Below are 21,078 nucleotides of genomic sequence, written 5' to 3'. Positions count from 1 at the left end.
ACACGTATTCGTTACTTTTTATTTTATTTGTTTTTTTCTTGCTTTTTTTCATTCCTCCGGGTGGGTTCACTAGTAGTACAAATGTATTGCGGCGCTCATAATAAATCCACATCGGGCGGCGGCTATATGGCCGCTAGGAGATTCCCGCAATACAGGACGCAGTGTCAAAATCGAACAGATACTGTCACCCACCCAGCAGCATCGCAGCAGCCTTCAGGTCGTTCATATCAAAACAAAAGTTTGCACTATGACAACTCAGGTGGCCAGAAATCGTAATAAAATTTATCGTGACATTGTTTCACTATACTTATACCACGACGCATACGCATCACCTCGTCGGCTTTATATTTGATAATCGGGATGTTAGTGATGCTGCAGGAGGATGTGGCTTCATCTTTTTCCATTTCCACATTGCGTCTGTTTCGCGTACATCTTCTCGCGGCCATATCGCCGCAGCCTCATGTGGATTTGATATAAGCGCCGCATGCAAAATTTTTGACCATCAGGTCGCTCATAGTGGTGCGGTCATATTTTGGCAACTTGATGGGAAAGAAGAAGACAAACGCGTTTCGCGGATTTATCTTGCAAGGCACAATAACAGAACCGTGCAACGTACTGTTATTACAACTGTATGAGACCATTAATCAATAATTACACATACAGTGCTCATTTACATTTGAATTTTGTAGTTCAACTGTTTAAGAATTGTCTGCTATACAGTGAACTGAGCAAAAAATGAATAGTACATTGACCTTATGACAAACTGTAATCGAAAAATTTTGTTCGAGAAAATTGGCGATTTTTTATTGTAACATAACTTAACCGCCTATTCCACATATTGTAATTTGGTCGATAACCGTCTATCAGACTGTTGAAACAGTTTATGGTACTGTCGGTTTATTGTTACTTTGGTGATATGTCATACTGTTGAGATCAAGCATGGGAAAACTCATTCGCTCACCCGAATGCCGGCGATGCAAAATAGCAAAAAGAACGCCAACAACCCAATGCTGAGTGAGAGCACGGCGCACTAGGAACGAACGCAACACGAACGGCTCGCCACCGACGCTACCGAAGCGAATCAGGAGAGAAACAAATAGAGTGCGAAATGAATCAGCTTGCACCGGTGTATACGACAAGAACGTTCGCTCTCTCAACTACCGAATGGCATTCAGCTGATTGAATCAAATCGCACTCACTGATTCAATTCCCAGTACTGAATGCTTCCACTGAACGCCAAATGAACGTTCCAATATGAATGCTCTCGCACCCGACTCAGAACGCAAACATTCGTTCAATCTTGGTTCGTTCGCCTTCGGCACTCAGATTCGGTAGCGATTCATTCGGCCGTCGTTGCTTGCGTCGCTCGGTGCTCGGCTATTAGAAAGAATGGGCAATGAAAGTGGAAAGATTTTGCTTGGCTGGGGGAAAAGCACAATCGCATCAGATTGTGCGTGGATGTGAGTGAGGGATACGCAATAAATTAATGATTTTTTCCCATCCTTGGTTGAGATACCGTTGTAGATAATTGTGAACAGTATGGTGAACAGTACTATTATGGTTCACGGCTATGCGGGAAATACATTCAAAAACATCTTTCACTTCGCGAAACCCACGTGCTTTTGTTTTTGGCGGGAACACTTTTTCTTTTGTTTTGCCTTGCGACTATCATGCGGCGGTATGCCTTACGAGCGTACGACCGCCGCAGGACTCTAATAAAAGATAAGCGCGACAATATGTGTCTCTGACAGATTTTGGGCCGATGAATCCGAATCCGAGCTCAGATTTGCTCCAACACGTCACAATTTTGAGTTATACCTCAATTTATGGGGCAAAATATGCGATTTTGGGCTTTTTTGACTGCAAGTTATTAAGCATGGAAATATTTTTTTTAATGAATCAAAAGGTTAATTGGTCAATCAACATCTAAATTAACGACTTATGCTAAATATTTCGTTTTACCAAATCGAATTTGATAGTTTTAAGCGATTTATGTTAGGTACGATATTTCCCATACAAGCCACCCTCCAAAAGTTGCATGCAAGTTTTCATACTTACATAAAATGCTTAAATCTATCAAATTTGATTAGGTAAAACGAAATATTTTGCATGAGTCGTTAATTTAGATGTTAATTGACCAATTATCCTTTTGATTGCTTTAAAAAAATATTTCCATGCTTAATGGCTTGTAGTCAAAAAAGCCCAAAATCGCATATTTTGCCCCTCGTTTTGCCCTATAAGTTAGCAAGAGCTCCTCAAATTTATCACATAAAATGTTCGTAAGTACCTACCGGATCTAACTGAAAGAGAATTAAATTTTCTTTCCAAAAAGTGCTCGTTTGTTTCTTTACGATGCGGAAATCGATATGAAAAAGTGAAAAAAAGTGCACTTTGCCTATGCTGCGCTATGGCAAATTTTGGCGGAGTCACTCTTTTCATAGGGTTCTCATTCCTGCCACCAGAGAAAAGAGTGATCGTTAGCTTCCGTCAAACTCACCTATTGCGATCCTGATTGCGGTAGAATGAGTTTAATATCAGGGACAGACTGGTGGTATTCGTACCTGGGTGCTGCAGGCTGAATCAAAATGGTTATCACTAAAGTGTCTCGAGTATATCAAAGTGGCGAATCCTTGCTGTTTTGACAGGTTTCCTGCTCGATTGGAACTATGAGTGTTACGACAGTGCTAAACAGCACGACCGGTCAAACGGGCGGTCAGCGTTCGAATAGTTTTACTCATGGTTTTACTCGCCGTTAACTAGTAATCCTACATTATAGAGATCTGCGGAGGCGGCCATTGTGAGCCAATCGTGCAGAGAGAACTGTCAAAGTGTGAGCCAAATGAATATGCTTATCGTTCGTAGGAAGGCGTCTTTTGAACGGTATTGCAATCGGAACTAAATAAATAAAAATTAATTATTTTTAATATCGAGAAACTGGCGGCATATGTATGTTTATTAAAAAGATAAAAAATTATTAATTCTGCTTTCAAAAGCTCATGCTTATGACGACACTTTTGTTGCTGAACTTGTCGAAAAAACTTCCATTGCTGCTTCTTGCTTCACTTCTGCCGATATGATTAGCGTAACACTTTTGCAATGAATTTCAGATTTCTTCGATTGCTCCGCTATTTCAACAAAATTTTGGAAAAAAAATTCTACCATAGTTAGAAAATGTAAACAAAACAACTTGAACCACAACGAAGTCACGCACAAAGTTTGAACATCTAGCTTTGTAACAAGTGTTGGCAGCTGTTGTAAACAAAACAAACAGCGTTGCCGAATCGACGTGTGTAACTTCCGCTCATCTCTATGTAGAGGATTTCTACCGTTAACAGTCCGCAATTGACAGTGAAAGTATGGGAGATAAAAACAAGGCAAAACAGAAGGAAAAGGAAAATTATCAAAACTAGTAGAGCAAGAGCTTAGCAAAGTTTGTAAATAAATTAGAAAGATATAGTGTTAAAAAGAAAATAGTTAGAGTCGCAAAGTATTTGGATCCGTAGGTTGTTGAATTGGGTGGTTTATTAGATTATCTAATTAGTGTTTGAATTTATTCCAGAACTTGTTATTGTAAACATACTGTCGGCGAAAGAGGAGTTGTAATGATTATTGTGTGGATTTGAAAACCAAACATTGTAAGTTGTTTTTAGTTTAGATCAATAGTGAAATATTAATAAAAGTTGAATTCACAGTTTGAGCTGCCAAAGCAAGTAACGGCTGCTACAAAAGCTGGTTGAAACATCTGAACAATAAGGATGACAGCAAATGGACTGTTCCAATTTTGACGTTTCTCCTCTTTGTTTTATCCAGGCTCGTTAGTTGTAACGATATCTCCGTTCACCGCTGTCAAAATATCTCCGTCGAACTGTAACGGCCTTGGTAACGGCTCTCACAGCTACTGTACTTATTCTATAAACCATTCCTGTCTGACTTAACCCCCCGTTTTATATTTTTCTTCGAAACACACATGATTTTTATGACTATTAAGCCTTCAGTACACGGTTTGCCAATATGCGCAAATATTTGGCTATTTGACTTATCAGACGTTAGCAGACATTTGCCGTTTGGCTATTATATGCCAATGGTCAGTACCTGAGACAAGACCGGACAACTGGCTTCTTATTGTTCTTCTTTTCTTCCAATATGTTCGTTGTTTATTTTGGTTTATTTGGCTAGTGTTGCCAAATATTAGATGTTGCTTCAAGTTGAAAATTGTTTCTACGATATTTATTACTGTAGGACTTTATTTAACTAATATAGGATAAAAGAAACAGCCCATAAATTTTGTCATTAGTTTGAGGGAATGGACAAAGGGGCACCGTCGATAGCTCCCATAGTTTAATTGATTGTCCATAGAAGAATGTTGTAAATCGAAACTAATGAAGGCTTAGTTTTAAATGATATTTGTAAACATGTATATTTCTTTGGTAAAAATATCTTATTTAGTATTATGATTTTTTTTTCAAAATTAATTACGTGTCGTGATATTCAAGAAAACAATAGTAAAAGCCGATTTTTATATAAATGGCCAGCATTGAGAACCTGTAACTCTGCTTCCTGGTAAAATATTGAGCCTAAATTTTGACGAGGAATTCCAAATGCCTTTAAAGCTAAATATTATTTTTCATTGTTTTAGCTAACAAGGTTAAATTGTTCAAATAGATCCACTCTCGCATACATCCTATTCGAAATAAGGCATCGATTTTTTGTGATAATAAGTGCCTAATTCAAACACAAAATACAAAAACTATTAACAATTCGCTCATCAATCCTTCATTTTGAGTAGGATTAAATTGATAGCACTGGGTAGCATGCTTCTGAGCAGATAAAACAGTCTCCGTAACAGCAGTGTTTGGCAGCTGAATTTCTAATTCCATTCTCAATAAGTTCAATTAATTATTATGAATAATTACATACATTTACTTGCTCAAAACTACGAATATTTAAATATTCTATCAAAATGAAAATATATGCGACTCGTATTTCCAATCGCTTTTGACAACACTGCCAACACGCGGTCGGGAACAGTCGGGCGGTAGTTTGAATTTTTTGCTTTTTTCTAACACCACAAAATCAACCAATCAGCAGCTGGTCCGTTTTGGCCCCAAATCGAGCTACCTATTGTCACGTCTCGTTTCAGGTCAGTACACGTGACAAACAATTGGCTTCTTTAGCGGTGTTCAGATATGCCATATTCTGAATCTACACTGAAAAACATTTAAACCCAAAGAATAAGTTCTAAAAACTCAAATTTGGCTAAACAGCTTATAGTTTTTACTCAGCATTGGGTTGTTTTCTCCCTCACCCCACACGAATGTTTTAAAAAACGAAGAGAGAAGCACCGACATATCCGTGGAAGAAGCCAAATTTGGGTTATCTTGACTAAACCCAAATTTGCGTCAAATAAGGCCTCCGCTGGGTGAAAATAACTTACCACTGGGTGAAAATTTTTGCAGCGATCAAATGAGATTTACCTAGTGACCACTATCGCTGTTTGAAGCAAATTTGAGTAATTCCACGGAGGTGCGAGATTGCGTCAAAAGAACTTAAATTTGGGTTGATTTGTAGTTCCGTGTACATGTCAAACTGAGCCGAAATCCAAATTTTCATGAAATTTGGTGCCGGGGAACCTATTTAAAAATCAGTTTGCAGTTTGTATGGGAGCGATTTGTCGAATCACCCCTCGTCGCATTTTGTACTGACCAGAGCTGTCAAAAGGTGATTTCAAAAAATTTCTTCAAAATTGATTTTAGATACCAAAATAAATTTCTAAAAATCTGAAAAAAATCATAGTGGCTTAGAAACAGGTACACTTTCGTATGAAATCAAAAAATCAATGTATTTGTCAAAATTTAAAAAACCCAATTGGCAAACTCACATTTGCACATGTTTGCCACTCGAGTACTGATCAGAGTTGCAAACATGACCAAATATTTGCTATATTGCCTTACTTGAAAAGTGCTCAATTTGTAATATTAGCAAATATTCGCCGTAATAAAGTTAGGCAAATATTTGCACAACTATGTTATTGCAAATTTATTTGGTCAGTATACACGCATGACAAATAAATTTGTCAAATTTTGCCAAATATTTGCACATTTGATAGCATCAAGATAGGCCGAGAAATTTCTTAGACACCCCCCCCCCGCCTCCCACCAAAATGTTGGACGTAATTTTTGAACGTTCCCTTGCATCGTAACCTACACGGAACTACAAATCAACCCAAATTTAAGTTCTTTTGACGCAATCCCGCACCTCCGTGGAATTACTCAAATTTGCGTCAAACAGCGATAATGGTCACTAAATCTTATTTGATCGCTGCAAAAATTTTCACCCAGTGGTAAGTTATTTTCACCCAGCGGAGGCCTTATTTGACGCAAATTTGGGTTTAATCAAGATAACCCAAATTTGGCTTCTTCCACGGAGCCGCACGGATATGTCGGTGCTTCTCTCTTCGTTTTTGACAACATTCGTGTGGGGTGAGGGAGAAAACAACCCAATGCTGAGTAAAAACTATAGGCTGTTTAGCCAAATTTGAGTTTTTAGAACTTAATCTTTGGGTTTAAACATTTTTCAGTGTAGCGATTTATGACCAAAGCGTGAAACCGGTGAAACCCAAGGTGAAACCATACTGCAATTATATACCGCATTTAGTTCACTACTGGACTGCGAACTGCGACATTATAAGTGCGAAAACGTAAATAAAAGTGCGCGGATGCATCAAATCAGGTTGATGTCTTCGGCGCACTATTTCTTCAATCTATGGAGAACAAGTGCTCTGAAGACACCGAGTTGATTTGATGCAATCGCGCACTTTTATTAGCGTTTTCGCACTCGTGAAAACTAGTGCGATAATCCAGTGGTGAACTAAATGCGCTATAAAATGAGCGATCAGCACATCCGAAACGTCTCGTAAAATGGCCAGCGGGGTAGCGCGGACGTCAACCACGAAGAGATGTGCCGTAGTCCACATGAATTTGACATGTTTGGGAAATTGACACTTTTGGGCACTCTGACAGCAAGGAGAATACATTTTACTAAGGTGGCGCAGATAAACATTGCAAACCACTGGTTGTCTCTTCCATTCTTCTGGTGTTCTTATGGAACTGAAATAATGACGTCACTATTTTAGTTGCATAAGAACACCAGAAGAGTGGAAGAGACAACCAGTGGTTTGCAATGTTTATCTGCGCCACCTTAGTAAAATGTATTCTCCTTGCTCTGACAGATCTGGGATGTGCACGACATTTGCGAATTAGTCATTACCAAAGTTATTACTTAAGTAAAACGTGTAAAACTAGCAAAAGGTTACCAAAATTTTGGCGTGCAATCGTTCGAAATTACACGACAACGCGGAGATAGCAAATAAATCAGTAAGAGATTGTGTAATGCATCAATTTTCAGCACAAACCATTTTGAACGTGTTTTTGTTGTGAGCTACGGGGATTCTGCCTTTTGCTGGCCCCCTGAAAATGGCTCATTTCCAATACTGATGTGGTTCCTTGACCCTATAATTTGCTATAATAAAAACATTGTTCTGTCTGAGTTTGAACCAAGGTTTCAACCCCACTGGGGCATTTGATTTTGACAGCTTTTTGATTTGACAATCTCGAATCAGCGTTAAAAAAATGTAAAGAAACCATAGAAAAAATCAACTTCAGCACTCCAGTTATAGTGGTTTCTGCTTTTGGTAGTGTTGCGTGTACGTACACGCTGCATTACACGAACACTACTTGAGTTACTGGTTGAAAATAGTAAACAAAGATCAGCTGTTCCCAGCAAAATCAAATGGGCATATTTTCAACCAGTAGATTTGCATTAGTGTTCGTGATACCGCGCTGCGAAACCACTATGATTGCCAGTTCTTTTTATTGTAAATTCAATAGTTTTTCGGTGAATTTAGGTGCAAAAATGTCGTTCTATCGTTTTTGAAATCAATCAACAATCAGTGTAGACCGTGGAAAGTGGAAGCTAGTGAAAAACACCGAAACAAGAGGATTGGGCGTATTGAGAGTTGCCAAGTCTAGTTCCTTGGATTGGAGCAAACAAAAAACGATGAGCTCCGGAAGCTACGATTCCACAATCATCGCCACGGTCACGCGAAAATTTCGCGAGGATGAGTCTGTTCTGGCTGTAAGTATATGCAGATGTACATGTAATGTTGGAGGGAACGTAATCAATAAGCGGGAGGACCTATGGCAATCTATTTTAAAACGTTCTTATCAAAATTCGCCACAGCAGATAAAAGCGCAATCGATTAATTTATTCGCTTTTTTCCGTTTGTATGTTTTCCTTGGTTGTGTGAGTCTTTTTGCAACATAAGTTCCATCATCATCCGTTTGTTTACATCACTGCGCGAAGGTCGTAGAATATTGCACTTTTTTTTTGCTGCTGATGATTGATGTGAACGGCCTTGTATAAGCACATAGCTCAGCTAATTCTAGCTATGTACAGCCAGCAAGGTTCTAAAAATGCAACAAAGAATGTCTCCTCAAAGAGAAAAACCGGAAACATTATGCCCTCCAAAATAATCCACTTAATGCTCGGCTCAAATGACGTCATCCGCTTGGGGTTTATTTGTGAATTAATTATTTTTATTTCCTTTTTTGCCAGATCTTCGAGGTTTATCAAATCATTGGAAGCAAGCACCAAAACCAATTGCTGGTCATCGTCAGTTCTAATTATACTTCGGCGCTGTTTGCCTTTTCCATTTCGCGCTACCCGCCCGAGAGCATTTCCGATTTGACTGTGGTAGCCGTTTATGCGATCGATGACTCATTTTGGATAAATCCGGGTAAGTTCTGTGCGTGGGTCTTTTTATGTTTTTGAACCGGTCTTATGGCAGATTAGTTTATTTCACTGACTTCACGCTGGTACGTAAATCTGTGCGATCGAAGTATGGGATTTCTGATTTCTGCATTACCAGACTTCCGCTGGCTTTATTCTGTTTATCACACTTCCACACTCAGGAAGTACAATTATGACACTACGACGTCAAGATCATCAGAGGGAGACCTAAACGCTTAGGTAGACCAGGAGGAGGGATTCAGACTGACGATTGGAAAACTCAGCGACCACCTGCTGACGAACGAACACGGCCTGGGACTCATCAATATCGTCGCCTCCAAAAAATCAAATGCACATACGTAGCACATTCTTCCAAGACAACCCCCCTTATCGTTACTCCTGGTGACTACTACAGTGACGGAATTGTAAACTGATCACGCAGAATGATAGTTGGCACTTCTCCGACACTAACGGCGACAGGAATTATCGTGGTGCTAACATCGATTCTGATCACTGGTGATCATCAAACTGCGCCAAAGCTCTCCGTTATCAACAATGTACGGTACCGACGGCCGCCTCGGTATGCCGTAGGATGATTGATGCAACCGAATGTCGAAACGCTAGAAGCAGCGTTGCCGGACTAGGGTGAGCTCCTTGAGGTTCCTCAAGAGGACTGATAAATTATAGACATAGCTGAGACCACCGTCGCTTACATGGTTTGGAGCCGAAGGAACGATTGGTTCGATGAGGACCACGGGGGTGCTACGGTGATCTGATTTTGTTGCCGCTTATCATGCGCAACCAGTGCTCACTAATACCAACATTCACTCAATACATCAGCGGGAGAAACGCACTTTGGCGAACAAAGTTTGCGAAAAGAGGTGTTGTGTGTATTTTCACAAGCAATTCACTCTCTCTGTAGGAACTTTACCTAAACATCGACACTCTGAAATTGAAAATTATCAATTAATGCCACTTTTTCATGATCAACACTTTTATGAGATCTAATGTGTTGTAAGCGTTTTGCACCGATATCCCTCGTAAAAAGGTCAACATTCAAATTCCACGACAGTGTTGGTGAATATTTTGGCTGGAGCATAAATTTATGCTCCACGTAAGAGCATCGCCACGGGCGTCCCTATCTGGGTCCCTATCCCTATTTCCGAACCCTGAATATAGGGACTCATGTTCACACCGGTGGTATCTAAACGGGAATGAAAAATAAGGACGCGACATGGGATTAGCGATGGGTTTCCACATTTGGGGACCCACTCAAATCTTGCACTGAGTTGCTATTCCGATGGTTTGTGAGACGTCACTTTCTTTATTTACATTTTGCGGTGAAGTGAGCTGAGCGGTGGTGTTGAAAATGAACAGCAGTGGTGTGGATCAATAAAGCAAGAGGTGAATATTGATGCACTTTGTCTTACGGGACTAGATGCTCTCCAGAACTCTATCACAAACAAACAGACGCAACACTAATAATTACCACGTACACCGGTTCAACGGTTCATTTAAAAATTCAATAGGTGGCCAACTGCCCATCTGTGGCGCTCGCAGCGTTTTTGTTCAAGTTTTACATTCGCTCAATATTGTCACCTAGTTTATGATTGGCCACTCTATTGGCCAAACTCAGTCCTTTTAGATTGGGAGAATATAGCGCATTTAGTTCACCACTGGACTATCGCACTAGTTTTAACGAGTGCAAAAACGCTAATAAAAGTGCGCGATTGCATCAAATCTACTCGGTGTCTTCAGAGCACTTGTTCACCATAGATTGAAGAAATAGTGCGCCGAAGACATCAACCTGATTTGATGCAATCGCGCACTTTTATTTACGTTTTCGCACTTATGAAGTCGCAGTTCGCAGTCCAGTGGTGAACTAAATGCGGTATATGTTTCCGCGACTATGATTTTGAATAGCAAACGTATCACTTGAAAGAAATTTGAAATTATTGTGTATCCTAGCTTAATCACTCAGATCCTGCTAATCTGAGTCAGCCGCCATAAGATTGCGCCCGTTTGATTTGTATACGGCGGCTGACAGCTCCATCCGGCGGCTGCAAAACAGTTTTAGCCAAGGTGCACACCGTGTACAAATCATACGTGCGCAGTCTGGCGCGATCTGAGGCTGCGCGTTTCGAACGCAGCTTGCTGAGAATCTAAGATAAGCGCGACAATAAAATCATCGTCATGTAAGTAAACATAATCCCCAATGCCAAACACGCTATTTCACAAAACACTCAGTAGCTGTCGGTAGTGAGCGAACGTGAAACAGGAGCAAAAATTATGTGAGCGCCGTCTGCGAACAATTTGCAAACTACAGAAAATTTGATTAAAATATTCTTAAAAAAATAAAACGATAAGAGGTGACTAGAGGGAGACTGGAGACGTCTGCTTGTCTGTGACGAAATGTTAGAAGTGTTGTGTGCTTGTCTGTGACCCTTTATGCCTTTGTGATTTTATGCAGGATTCATCAAAAGTTTGGGCATTTTTAATGTGTTTCAGTTTGTACTACGTCCGATAAAAAATGAGGACCACTTTTAGCAACGCACGGTGGTAAATCAATATGTTTTTGAAGCCCCTAAACCCAAAATAGAAACCACTGGTGAGAAGGTAGGGTGCTATCCTAAAATAGCACCCGAAAAGGAGTGGTATAATAGGGATAGCGATGAGGACTCTCGTGGCGATGCTCTAAGGAGGCACAATTCAACCTGTCAAACTCCATAGTGAAAAAATAGGTTGCCGTCCCCTTGATGAGGACTGTAGATAGATTTTGGAGCAGAAGAACGCAGCGCGGACGGTCATGCTGCAGCAGTGGTCTACTTTGATTCAGCAAGCTGCTTGATGGCGGTTGATCACGGTACATCTAGTCATCCCTGGATACAGCAAATAGATACTATTGCCTTGCCAGAGAGAGAGCTGGGTACCTGCACATGCGGGCATTGCAGGAAACGAGAAATCGGATCGACCAAGACAGCACTGCCATAATTCTGCAAAGTGACGTAAGCGCCATTCAAAATTTCGAATTTTTTTGGTATATTATACAGGGTGTTAGGTTCCCGAGTGCAAACTTTTTAAAGGGTGATAGAGGACCATAAATGGAGAAAAAAATTGTTCTACGCATATGGTCAAATCTCAACCGTTACGTAGTTATTGAACTTCCCATGTTTATGACTCTTATTGCCTTAACTGGCAATAACTTGAAAATGGTCAAACTTATCGAAGTTTTTTTACCCTTATTCGAAAGATTATTGAATTTTCTAATAAATGGCATCTTTGAATCGATTGGTTTAGTTAAATAACTAAGTTTTCTAGAGCAAAATGGCTAAAAATAGTGTATTTTTATTGGTTGTTGTCAATTATCTTTGAAACATGCGTAATAAATAAAAATTCTTTCTTTGGCAAAGTTGTGGCTCCTGTTACACACTACAATTCGTTCTTTGACACCAAACTTCTAGCTCTTATCGTTTTCTTGCAATTTTGATTTAAATGTGCGGCACTATGCGCAAAAAAGTGCTTTCCATGACAGTTGCAAATTTATGATCTGAAATGCGATGTTAAAATCGAAATTTCAACAAAACGATAAGAGATAGAAGTTTGGTGTCAAAGAACGAATTGTAGAGTGTAACAGGAGCCACAACTTTGCCAAAGAAAGAATTTTTATTTATTACGCATGTTTCAAAGATAATTGACAAAAACCAATAAAAATACACTAATTTTAGCTATTTTGATCTAGAAAACTTAGTTATTTAACTAAACCAATCGATTCAAAGGTGACATTTGTTAGAAAATTCAATAATCTTTCGAATAAGGGTAAAAAAACTTCGATAAGTTTGACCATTTTCAAGTTATTGCCAGATAAGGCAATAAGAGTCATAAACATGGGAAGTTCAATAACTACGTAACGATTGAGATTTGACCATATGCGTAGAACAATTTTTTTCTCCATTTATGGTCCTCTATCACCCTTTGAAAAGTTTGCACTCAGGAACCTAACACCCTGTATATAATATCTGGTGTACAAATAACACTGTGGTATGCCTGCTGTATTAGAATGCAAGATCTAGTCGTAATCTATCATCTATGGAAAGAAACTTAGAGGATGAGCAAGAGTTTTATGCATAATAACCAAAAATTGGGCCAAAACTCTCAATGTCGCTTACGTCACTTTGCAGAATTACGGCAGCAGCAGTAAATGTGACGCTTGCGGAGAAAAGATCACCGTTATACACATCATCGCCAACTGTCCTAATTACGAAACAGAAAGGATAGCTCAGCTGGACGCGAACATCAGCAACGATGAAGCAAACGAGGAAAAATAATTACCGTTTTTGAAAAAATGTCAGCTGTTAGATAGAACTATAATAACGAGTAGGACACAAGCCCACTGCGATGCCAACAACGTGATCACCGAGGAACTAAAAGGGTGTCTCAAGAACACGCAGAGCTGCAAAGATCAGGTCACCATAGATGCAGCCATTGTGGGTCAAGCCTCCGAAAAGCTGAGCGTATGCCATTGACTACAAAAAGGCGTACTACTCAGTACCGCACTCGTACCTCCTTAAGGAACCGCAGTTGTACAAGATAGACGGGAACGTCATCAGGTTGATGCAACACGCGATGGGTATGTGGAGCATGTCCCTACAAATTACCGACGGAACAACTGTGTTGCGGATCAGAACTCTCAGCATCAGGAGGGGGTATTTCAAGGCGATACCTTTAGTCCGCTGTGGTTCTACCTTGCGATGAACCCCCTCAGCAGTGCACTCAACCAATGCAACTATGGCTACCAACTGGTGGGGGAAGGAGTACAAGCATAACCCATTTCTTCCTTATGGACGACCTGAAACTGTTTGCGAAATCAGTACAGAGGCTACATTAACTGTTACAGCTTGTGACGGTGTATCAGCAACGACATCCTTCCAGTTTGGAATTGACAAGTACCGGCCAGTCCATCTTCGCCGGGGTCAAGTAGTGGACGCTAGCTGTTTCCGCGTCAATGAACAGGAGGAGATTCGGGATATGGTTGAAGGCGAAGCGTACTAATATCTTGGCTTCCTGCAACTTAGAGGTATTCGTCACACAGCAATCAAGAAGGAACTGTAGGACAAGTTGCTGTATCGTAGCAACTGTGTTCTGAAATACTTTCTGTCAGGCTACTAGTTGAAACGATCAACTCGTTTGCTGTGCCCTTGTTGACCTACAGCTTTGGGGTAATAAAGTGGATCAAGATTGACCTCGAGCAGTACGAGTGGCGTTCACCAAGCACCATCCAAAGGTGTCCATCGAGAGAGTCACCCTGCTACGCGCAGTAGGAGGAAGAAGCGTCACCAATATTCAGACTTCCAGATCCAGCAGTTGCGGGCATATTTCGTAGAAAGCCAGAACCGTCATGGAATGTAGTGCGCTGTATGTGAAACTGACCACGGTTACAGTGCCCTGCATCTGGCGCAGGAGGATTTCCACTTGAACTGCGACATCAAGACTGTTGACGAGATGATCGTAGCGTGGAAGCAGGAGTTTCATGGGAGCTCGAGTACATCGATAAGGCGACGTCGAAGGCGCGGCTGGTGCGGGGTGACCTCTTCTCGAAAACAGAAAGTTTCATGGTATCCATTCAGGACCGGGTAATTGCGACAAAAAACTATCGGCGGTACCTATTGCTCGAAGACGGGGAGGACCGCTGTAGGAAGTGCAATTCAGTAGAGGAAACGATCGAGCATGTCGTTTCAAGCTGGATCGTCATAACGAAGTTGACAAGATTGTGCACCAACAATCTTTGGCTTTAAAGCACAACTTGGCCGACAGATTTGTACCCTACTACAAGTACCAGCCGGACCCGGTTCTGGAAAATAGTAGCATAAAGCTGTACTGGGATCGCTAGATCATTACGGACGTCCTCATCCGTGCCAACCGGCCTGACATGACGTTGTGGTTTACGAAAAAAGGATGAAGCGGGCAACCCTCATCGACACCGCTGTACCGTTAGACTATAATATCCAATCAACGTTCTCTGCCAATCTGAGTTCTCCCAAAATCTTTCCTAAGGTCCCTAGACGAGCTGGAATTGAAGAAGGACATGAACAGCATCCCCAAAGCGGTGATTCTTGGAACCTGTAGTATAGTTAGGCGGTTCCTGAATCATCACAATTGACAGTACATCCGAAGCAGACTCATTAGGATATAAGCAAACCGATTGCCCGGGGTAGGTAAAAGTTTCCAGCGTTTTTGCTTGGAAGTGCCAAATATATGCCGAAATATATCAGGACAAGGACAGAGACTTCTTGACGGACCAATGTGAGGTTATCGAAAGAGGGAAGCAGCACCGACGAACACCTGAATGGTGCAGAGAACACAGACACTGATGATCAAGGCAGTGGAAGAAAAGACTACGTCAGCGTGACGAATAATGGGAACCAATCAACTCCCTCGCTGAGTAAAGCTAAGGATACTATTTTACTGCTTCAGACTAATAAACCAGCTGAACTGCACATCAAAATGGGCCTGGAAAAGTTGGCCATTTGTCTACACCGGCTGATTGTAAGAATCTGGGAAACGGAGCAACTGCGAATGAGTGGAAGAAAGGGGTAATTTGCTCTATTCACGAAAAAGACGACAAGATAAGCCTGGCACACAGCGTCCGTTTCGAGGTTTGCGTTTTTTTACAGTTTTCCCATGAGAAATCTGTAAAACTGAGAACTTGGGGGCGACTACCATTCTGAATGCCGCCTACAAAGTGCTTTTCCTGATCTTCCGTCGTCTATTATCTATAACGAATGAGCTCGTGGACGTTATCAAGCCGACTTTGTCGATGGCCGGTCGACAACGGATTAGATCTTCACCGTTAACGTCTTTGTAAAAGATTCCAGAAAAATAAAATCATTCAAATTGTTTTTTTTTCTCTCTCTTTCAAATGTTATGTTAAAACTAAATGATAATAGTAATAGGCCTAATTTGTTTTTATGCCAAATCTAAATGCTTTTTAATTTACAGAATCCGGCGGGCACGGTTCCATATCCAGTCATCAGTTTACGATATTCTCACATAATGAACCGACGGTGTACTACTACCAGGCCACGCCAGATGCCATCGCTTCGCGGGACAATTTCATCGGCAAGTTGAAGACCTTGATCTCCACCTTCAAAAGTGCCTCGTCGCAGGCAGCTACCGTGTCCTTCCCGCTGGATTTCACTTGGCTGGATTACTATAAGCGAGCCGACATGCTGCTCATCGATCGCAGCATAGCGGAAGGCAGCCAAGCACCCAAGTCGAGGGATTCCAAATTCAAGGAAGAGCTGGAACGTCGACGGCACGAGTACATTGTCTACGAACCGTACAAAATCTACACGGCCACGTGGAATGTGAACGGGCAGACATCGGAGGACATCGAACTGCCGGAGTGGCTCTCGACCACCGAGGATCCGCCGGACATCTATGCGGTAGGATTTCAGGAGATCGAGTGGACTCCGGAGAAGATCATCATGAACGAAACCAAAATCGATCGGACTTGGGTGTAAGTCTATGGTTGAATGCACGCTTACTAGAATAAATGACTCACGAATTTTCGCTCTTTAGTGACAAAGTTATGAGCGGACTCCATACGGGAGCGATCTATGAAGAGGTGGCGTCTGTTCGTTTGGTGGGAATGATGCTCACGGTAGCAGTGAAGAAATCGCTACGGGATCGAATTTCAGATTGCCTAACGGCTGCGGTTGGAACCGGGACTCTTAAATGGGTAATGATCGATCTCTCAGTTTGAAAGATGCATTCTGATCTAATTTTGAAAACGTTTCAATTGTAGGGAAACAAAGGTGGTGTCGGAGTGAGTTTCCAGTTGAATGAGGCTCTGTTTTGCTTCGTCAATACTCACCTGGCGGCACACACCCAGGAAGTGGTACGAAGAAATGAGGACCACGACGAGATCATCCGGAGAATGTCCTTCGAAAAAACATTCCGGGGTCGCTCGATCGACGAACATCAGTGAGTGCTACAATAGAAAAACAAAAGCTTACATGAATTAATCATAATCATTTCAGTCACATATTCTGGATCGGTGACTTGAACTACCGGCTCAATGAAGTGTCGCAGGATATCGTAAACCAGAAGGATCGCGACTACAATCAGCTGTATCCGTACGATCAGTTATACACAGAGAAGCTGAGAAAGCGGATATTCCGGGATTACAACGAGGGTAAAATATTGTTCGGTCCCACGTATAAGTACAACCCGGGAACGGACGATTGGGACAGCAGTGAGAAAAGCAGATGTCCGGCCTGGTGTGATCGAATTCTGTGGAAGGGCCAACGCATGGAGCTACTCAAGTATGACAGTGTGATGCAGTTGAGAAAGAGTGATCACAAACCGGTGTACGCGGTATTTAAAGTGAATGTAAGTATCGTTCAAATTGTTCAGTTTAGTGTTATTAGTGGCCAAGCGAGGAGGGACTTATTTCCGTAGTAAGCACAACGACATTCCGGGTAGAAGCAAAGAACAAACCAAGGACAAAATAATAAGAAATTATGCCATCATACCTCATTTTGTCATTCTTATGTTATTTATGAATAACACAAAATAACTCGCTTAGCACAATAGATGTTATCATTACAAAATATGTTATTTCTGAGTTAGAATAACCATAAATAACTGAATAATAACAAAATATGCAAGCATAGCAAAATAAGTTATTCTGAGTATCCTAAGTAAAACAACATCCCAATGGCATATTTTGCAGTCATAAGTTGTTTTGTTATTGATGAGTTATTTAGTATTTATTTTATTTTAAGTCAAATATTGATGAACAGCAAAACCTAATAACTAATTTTGTTATTATAAGAACAAACCAAGGACAAAACATTTCTGAACTTACAATACAGTTTTTTTCAATCATAAGAACAAACTTTACAATTATCATGATCTTTTTTGAAATAACTTATTTTGTACTTTACTTTGTTCTCAATAACTCGAGAATAACTTATTCAGTTATTCTACATTTTGAAATATTTTGTCCTTGGTTTGTTCTTACAAGGATAACATTAGTTATTATTGAGTTATTTTTCGGTACCAAGTCAGTTATTATTTTTATTGTTTTAGCTCTTATTCCTAACAAACCAATAACAAATTTTGCCATTCAGCTATTCATTTTCAATGACAAAATTTGATCTTCATTTGTTATTTTCTTCTACCCGGGATGGTAAGAAAGATCTATGCTTTTGTTCAATATGGTAACTTTTGGAGCAACGTTGAAGCACTCGCGAGGCCGTTGGCTATGAGAAGGTTTAAGGTCTTAGGGTTTATAAATTCTATTGCACCTGACAGGAAAACAACGCGTTATGGCAGAAACTGAATACTTGCCACATGATAATTAGTTAGCTAGTTTTTTTGTTTATCAATAATTCCACTATCAAAACAAGCAGTTAGCGGGCCTGATTACAAGTGTCACTTCACGGTGAAATCGAAAAAGTGACACCGGTAATAAGGACGGTGCAAGTGATTCCCATTTGATTAACCCACAACTTTTTCACCGTGGATTCGCAATGTGTCACCGTGAGCGATTTTCACCGTGAAGTGACACTCATAATAAGGGCCAGCATTTGGGTTAGCCTCGAAAGTTGAAAGTGCTCGAGAGCAATCATTTGAAGTAGATGGTTAAAGAATTCTACAACTAACATTTTTGCTGCATAAAGCCTAGTTTGGTGTTCGAAAGGAATCGCTCAAGAAACTTCTTGACCGATTCCTGGCAGAAACTTTCCACGGTGACTGCCATTTGAACTGTCATTTCTTCGCAACTGCGTACTGTGATCGAAGAAAAACGGTTTCTTAGGCGATTCAGACAAGTAATTTTCCATGCATCAAGATAGGCCGAAAAATTCCTTCTGAACTGCAAACAGCGCTTAAGAGTTTAAAAGAGCTGTCTTCCAAAAGCGTTTGCTCCATAAGCTTTTATGCAGCTACACTTTTGTTAGTAAAGTCTGTAGTTCACTTTCATTCAGTATATTCTTATTTTACAGGTCGAAACAAAAGATGATCATAAATTCAAGAGGGTCCACGAGGAAGTATTAAAAACAGTCGACAAGTATGAAAATGACAACCAACCACAGGTGAGACCAAAATAATCCTCAACAAAACAACCATATTCAGCTAATATTTCTCTATCGTGCAGATAACGGTCGAACAAACGGATTTGGACTTTGGTCTGATCCGCTTCAACGAAAACTATTCCCGAGAACTGCTCGTAGCCAACAATTGCCATCTGCCCGTACAGTTTAAGTTTTCCGCCAAGGACGAACGCTACAGCCACGTGTGCGAGGAATTCATCCACATTAGTCAGAAATCGGGCGAACTGTTGACGGGTGATAGCCGAAGCATACGGATAGACATTTTCATTGATGCTAAAGCCGCGTCGAAGATGCTGAGGAAACTGAAGGACGCCAAAGCCGGCGTCAAGATCCCGTTGGATATTCTGGTGTTGCATGTGGAGAATGGGCGGGACATTTTCATCACCATCTTCGGAGAGTACAAATCAAGCTGCTTCGGAGTCTCGCTGGACACGCTGATGAAGTTGAACAAGCCGATTTTCGAGTACGAGATCAATGAACTGATCGCGCTGGAGAGGGAGGAGAAGCTTGTCGATTTGACCAACGACGGAAATCAACTCGATGTGCCACGGGAAATCTGGAGGTTGATTGACTACCTGTGGAATGAAGGCATGGATACGCCACATCTGTTCGCGAATCGATCCTACGGCAAGCACGAAAGCATTGTGGAAATTCGTGACTGGTTGGACAGCTGGTCGTTGGCACCTTTGCGTATCCTTTTTACAATTATTTATTTATTATATTTATCACCATTATCAACACATCATCGAAAACGAATTTTTCTTAACCTCCCGTACATCTAGCCGTAACACCGAAACTTGCGGCGGAAGCTTTGCTTATTTTTCTAGAATCTCTTCCAGAACCAGTGGTTACCATAAGTGAACGGGAGTGCATTGTGAACGCAGATAACTACGACCGATGTCGGGAGCTGATTCGCGTGAAGCTGAAGCGCGTAAATAGGGTACTGTTTCTGTACATCTGTAGGTTGCTTATCGAGCTGATGCGGAAAAATTCGACCGTTCGATTGAATAACTTGGGTGAGTATGAGTGGTTTCCGGTGGTTATTTGTGACTTCTCACTAAGCTACATTTCAGCAACCACCTTTGGAAAGATATTGATCCGCCCTCAGCTGTCCACCGGACGAACTCCGACCGGTAATGACGTGTACGCCTACACCGAGGGAGAACGGGATCAGAGGCGGCGCTTCATGATGACCTTTTTGACCAATAGCGACAGTGTGCGGGACTTTGCGCGAGCGGAACTGATGAACGGATTTGCAAAGTAGGGGAAACTTGTTTTGATAAACCACCGTAGCTTTAGGAAACTGGAGTGTCTGAATGTTGAACATTTGTGCACGATCGTACTTTTTTTGCATGCGTTGTTGTGAGTCAAGCAATAACAGTATTGTCATATCATAAGTTGCTCCAAAAACGTACTGTATGTGATAGTATGATTATTTTCTCCAGCTGTATGAACAATGTGCATAACAATGAAAACTAGATATTATTTGTTATAACGAATTTACTTGAATAGTACTGTTATTTTGCCTATTGGTAACGTTCTGACGTTCTTGGAGCGAATTATGGTGTGAGAATTTCGTTAACTTAATCGTGAAAGTCTGGGAATTTATATTCCTCACTCTAGAAAAGAACCACACTTGTAATGATAAAAAAAAAACAAAATTTTGAATGTAATTTACTGTAAGTGTCGTGTAATATATACGTAGTAAGTGGGACCGCAAAAAAGAACAAATAATAAAGTAATAGCGCATTTCAGCGTCACCACCGATTGTGTTTTTTTTATTTCAATACTAAGGTTTTCTGACTAGAAGCTTAGCTATTCTGAAAAGGGATGGCTGAGAGTGGTTCAGCTTAAAATGTTGCTGAGTTATACTCAACATATTCCCAGATTTCCAATGTCCATGTCTGAAATACCATTTGCCGCAGTAAATGTAGTTGAAATGTAGGTAATTAAACCCGAAATCTAAAGAATATATTTGTTTACTTTGCTTACCGGCCAGACTAAGGCCTGAGTGTCCTCTGCTGTACGTAGGAGTCGTCTTCATTCGATTCGGTCCATGTGCGTCCCCAGTCCCGCACTCTGCAAAGGGTACGCAAATCGTCCTCCTCTTGATCGACCCACCTAGCTCGCTGCGCACCACGTCTTCTTGCTCCCAAGAACCATTTTAGTCGGT

At 41.0% G+C, this 21,078-nt stretch overlaps 1 protein-coding gene across 1 annotated transcript; it reads left to right on the top strand.

The window, feature by feature from the left end:
- The first annotated feature begins 7,841 nt into the window (after positions 1-7,841).
- On the top strand, positions 7,842-20,672 carry LOC115257397 (inositol polyphosphate 5-phosphatase OCRL). Its single transcript, XM_029856952.2, has 10 exons — positions 7,842-8,133; positions 8,614-8,794; positions 15,784-16,303; positions 16,366-16,525; positions 16,592-16,770; positions 16,827-17,178; positions 18,798-18,887; positions 18,950-19,595; positions 19,688-19,921; positions 19,979-20,672. The coding sequence occupies exons 1-10, from the start codon at positions 8,056-8,058 to the stop codon at positions 20,167-20,169; spliced, it is 2,631 nt and encodes an 876-aa protein (XP_029712812.1). The 5' UTR covers positions 7,842-8,055; the 3' UTR covers positions 20,170-20,672.
- The last annotated feature ends 406 nt before the right edge of the window (positions 20,673-21,078 follow it).

This window comes from Aedes albopictus, chromosome 3, assembly GCF_035046485.1.
Source record: "Aedes albopictus strain Foshan chromosome 3, AalbF5, whole genome shotgun sequence".
In the NCBI taxonomy this organism is placed as follows: domain Eukaryota; kingdom Metazoa; phylum Arthropoda; class Insecta; order Diptera; family Culicidae; genus Aedes; species Aedes albopictus.
Note: the sequence above shows the minus strand (reverse complement) of the source record. Positions and strands in the feature narration are given on the sequence as shown.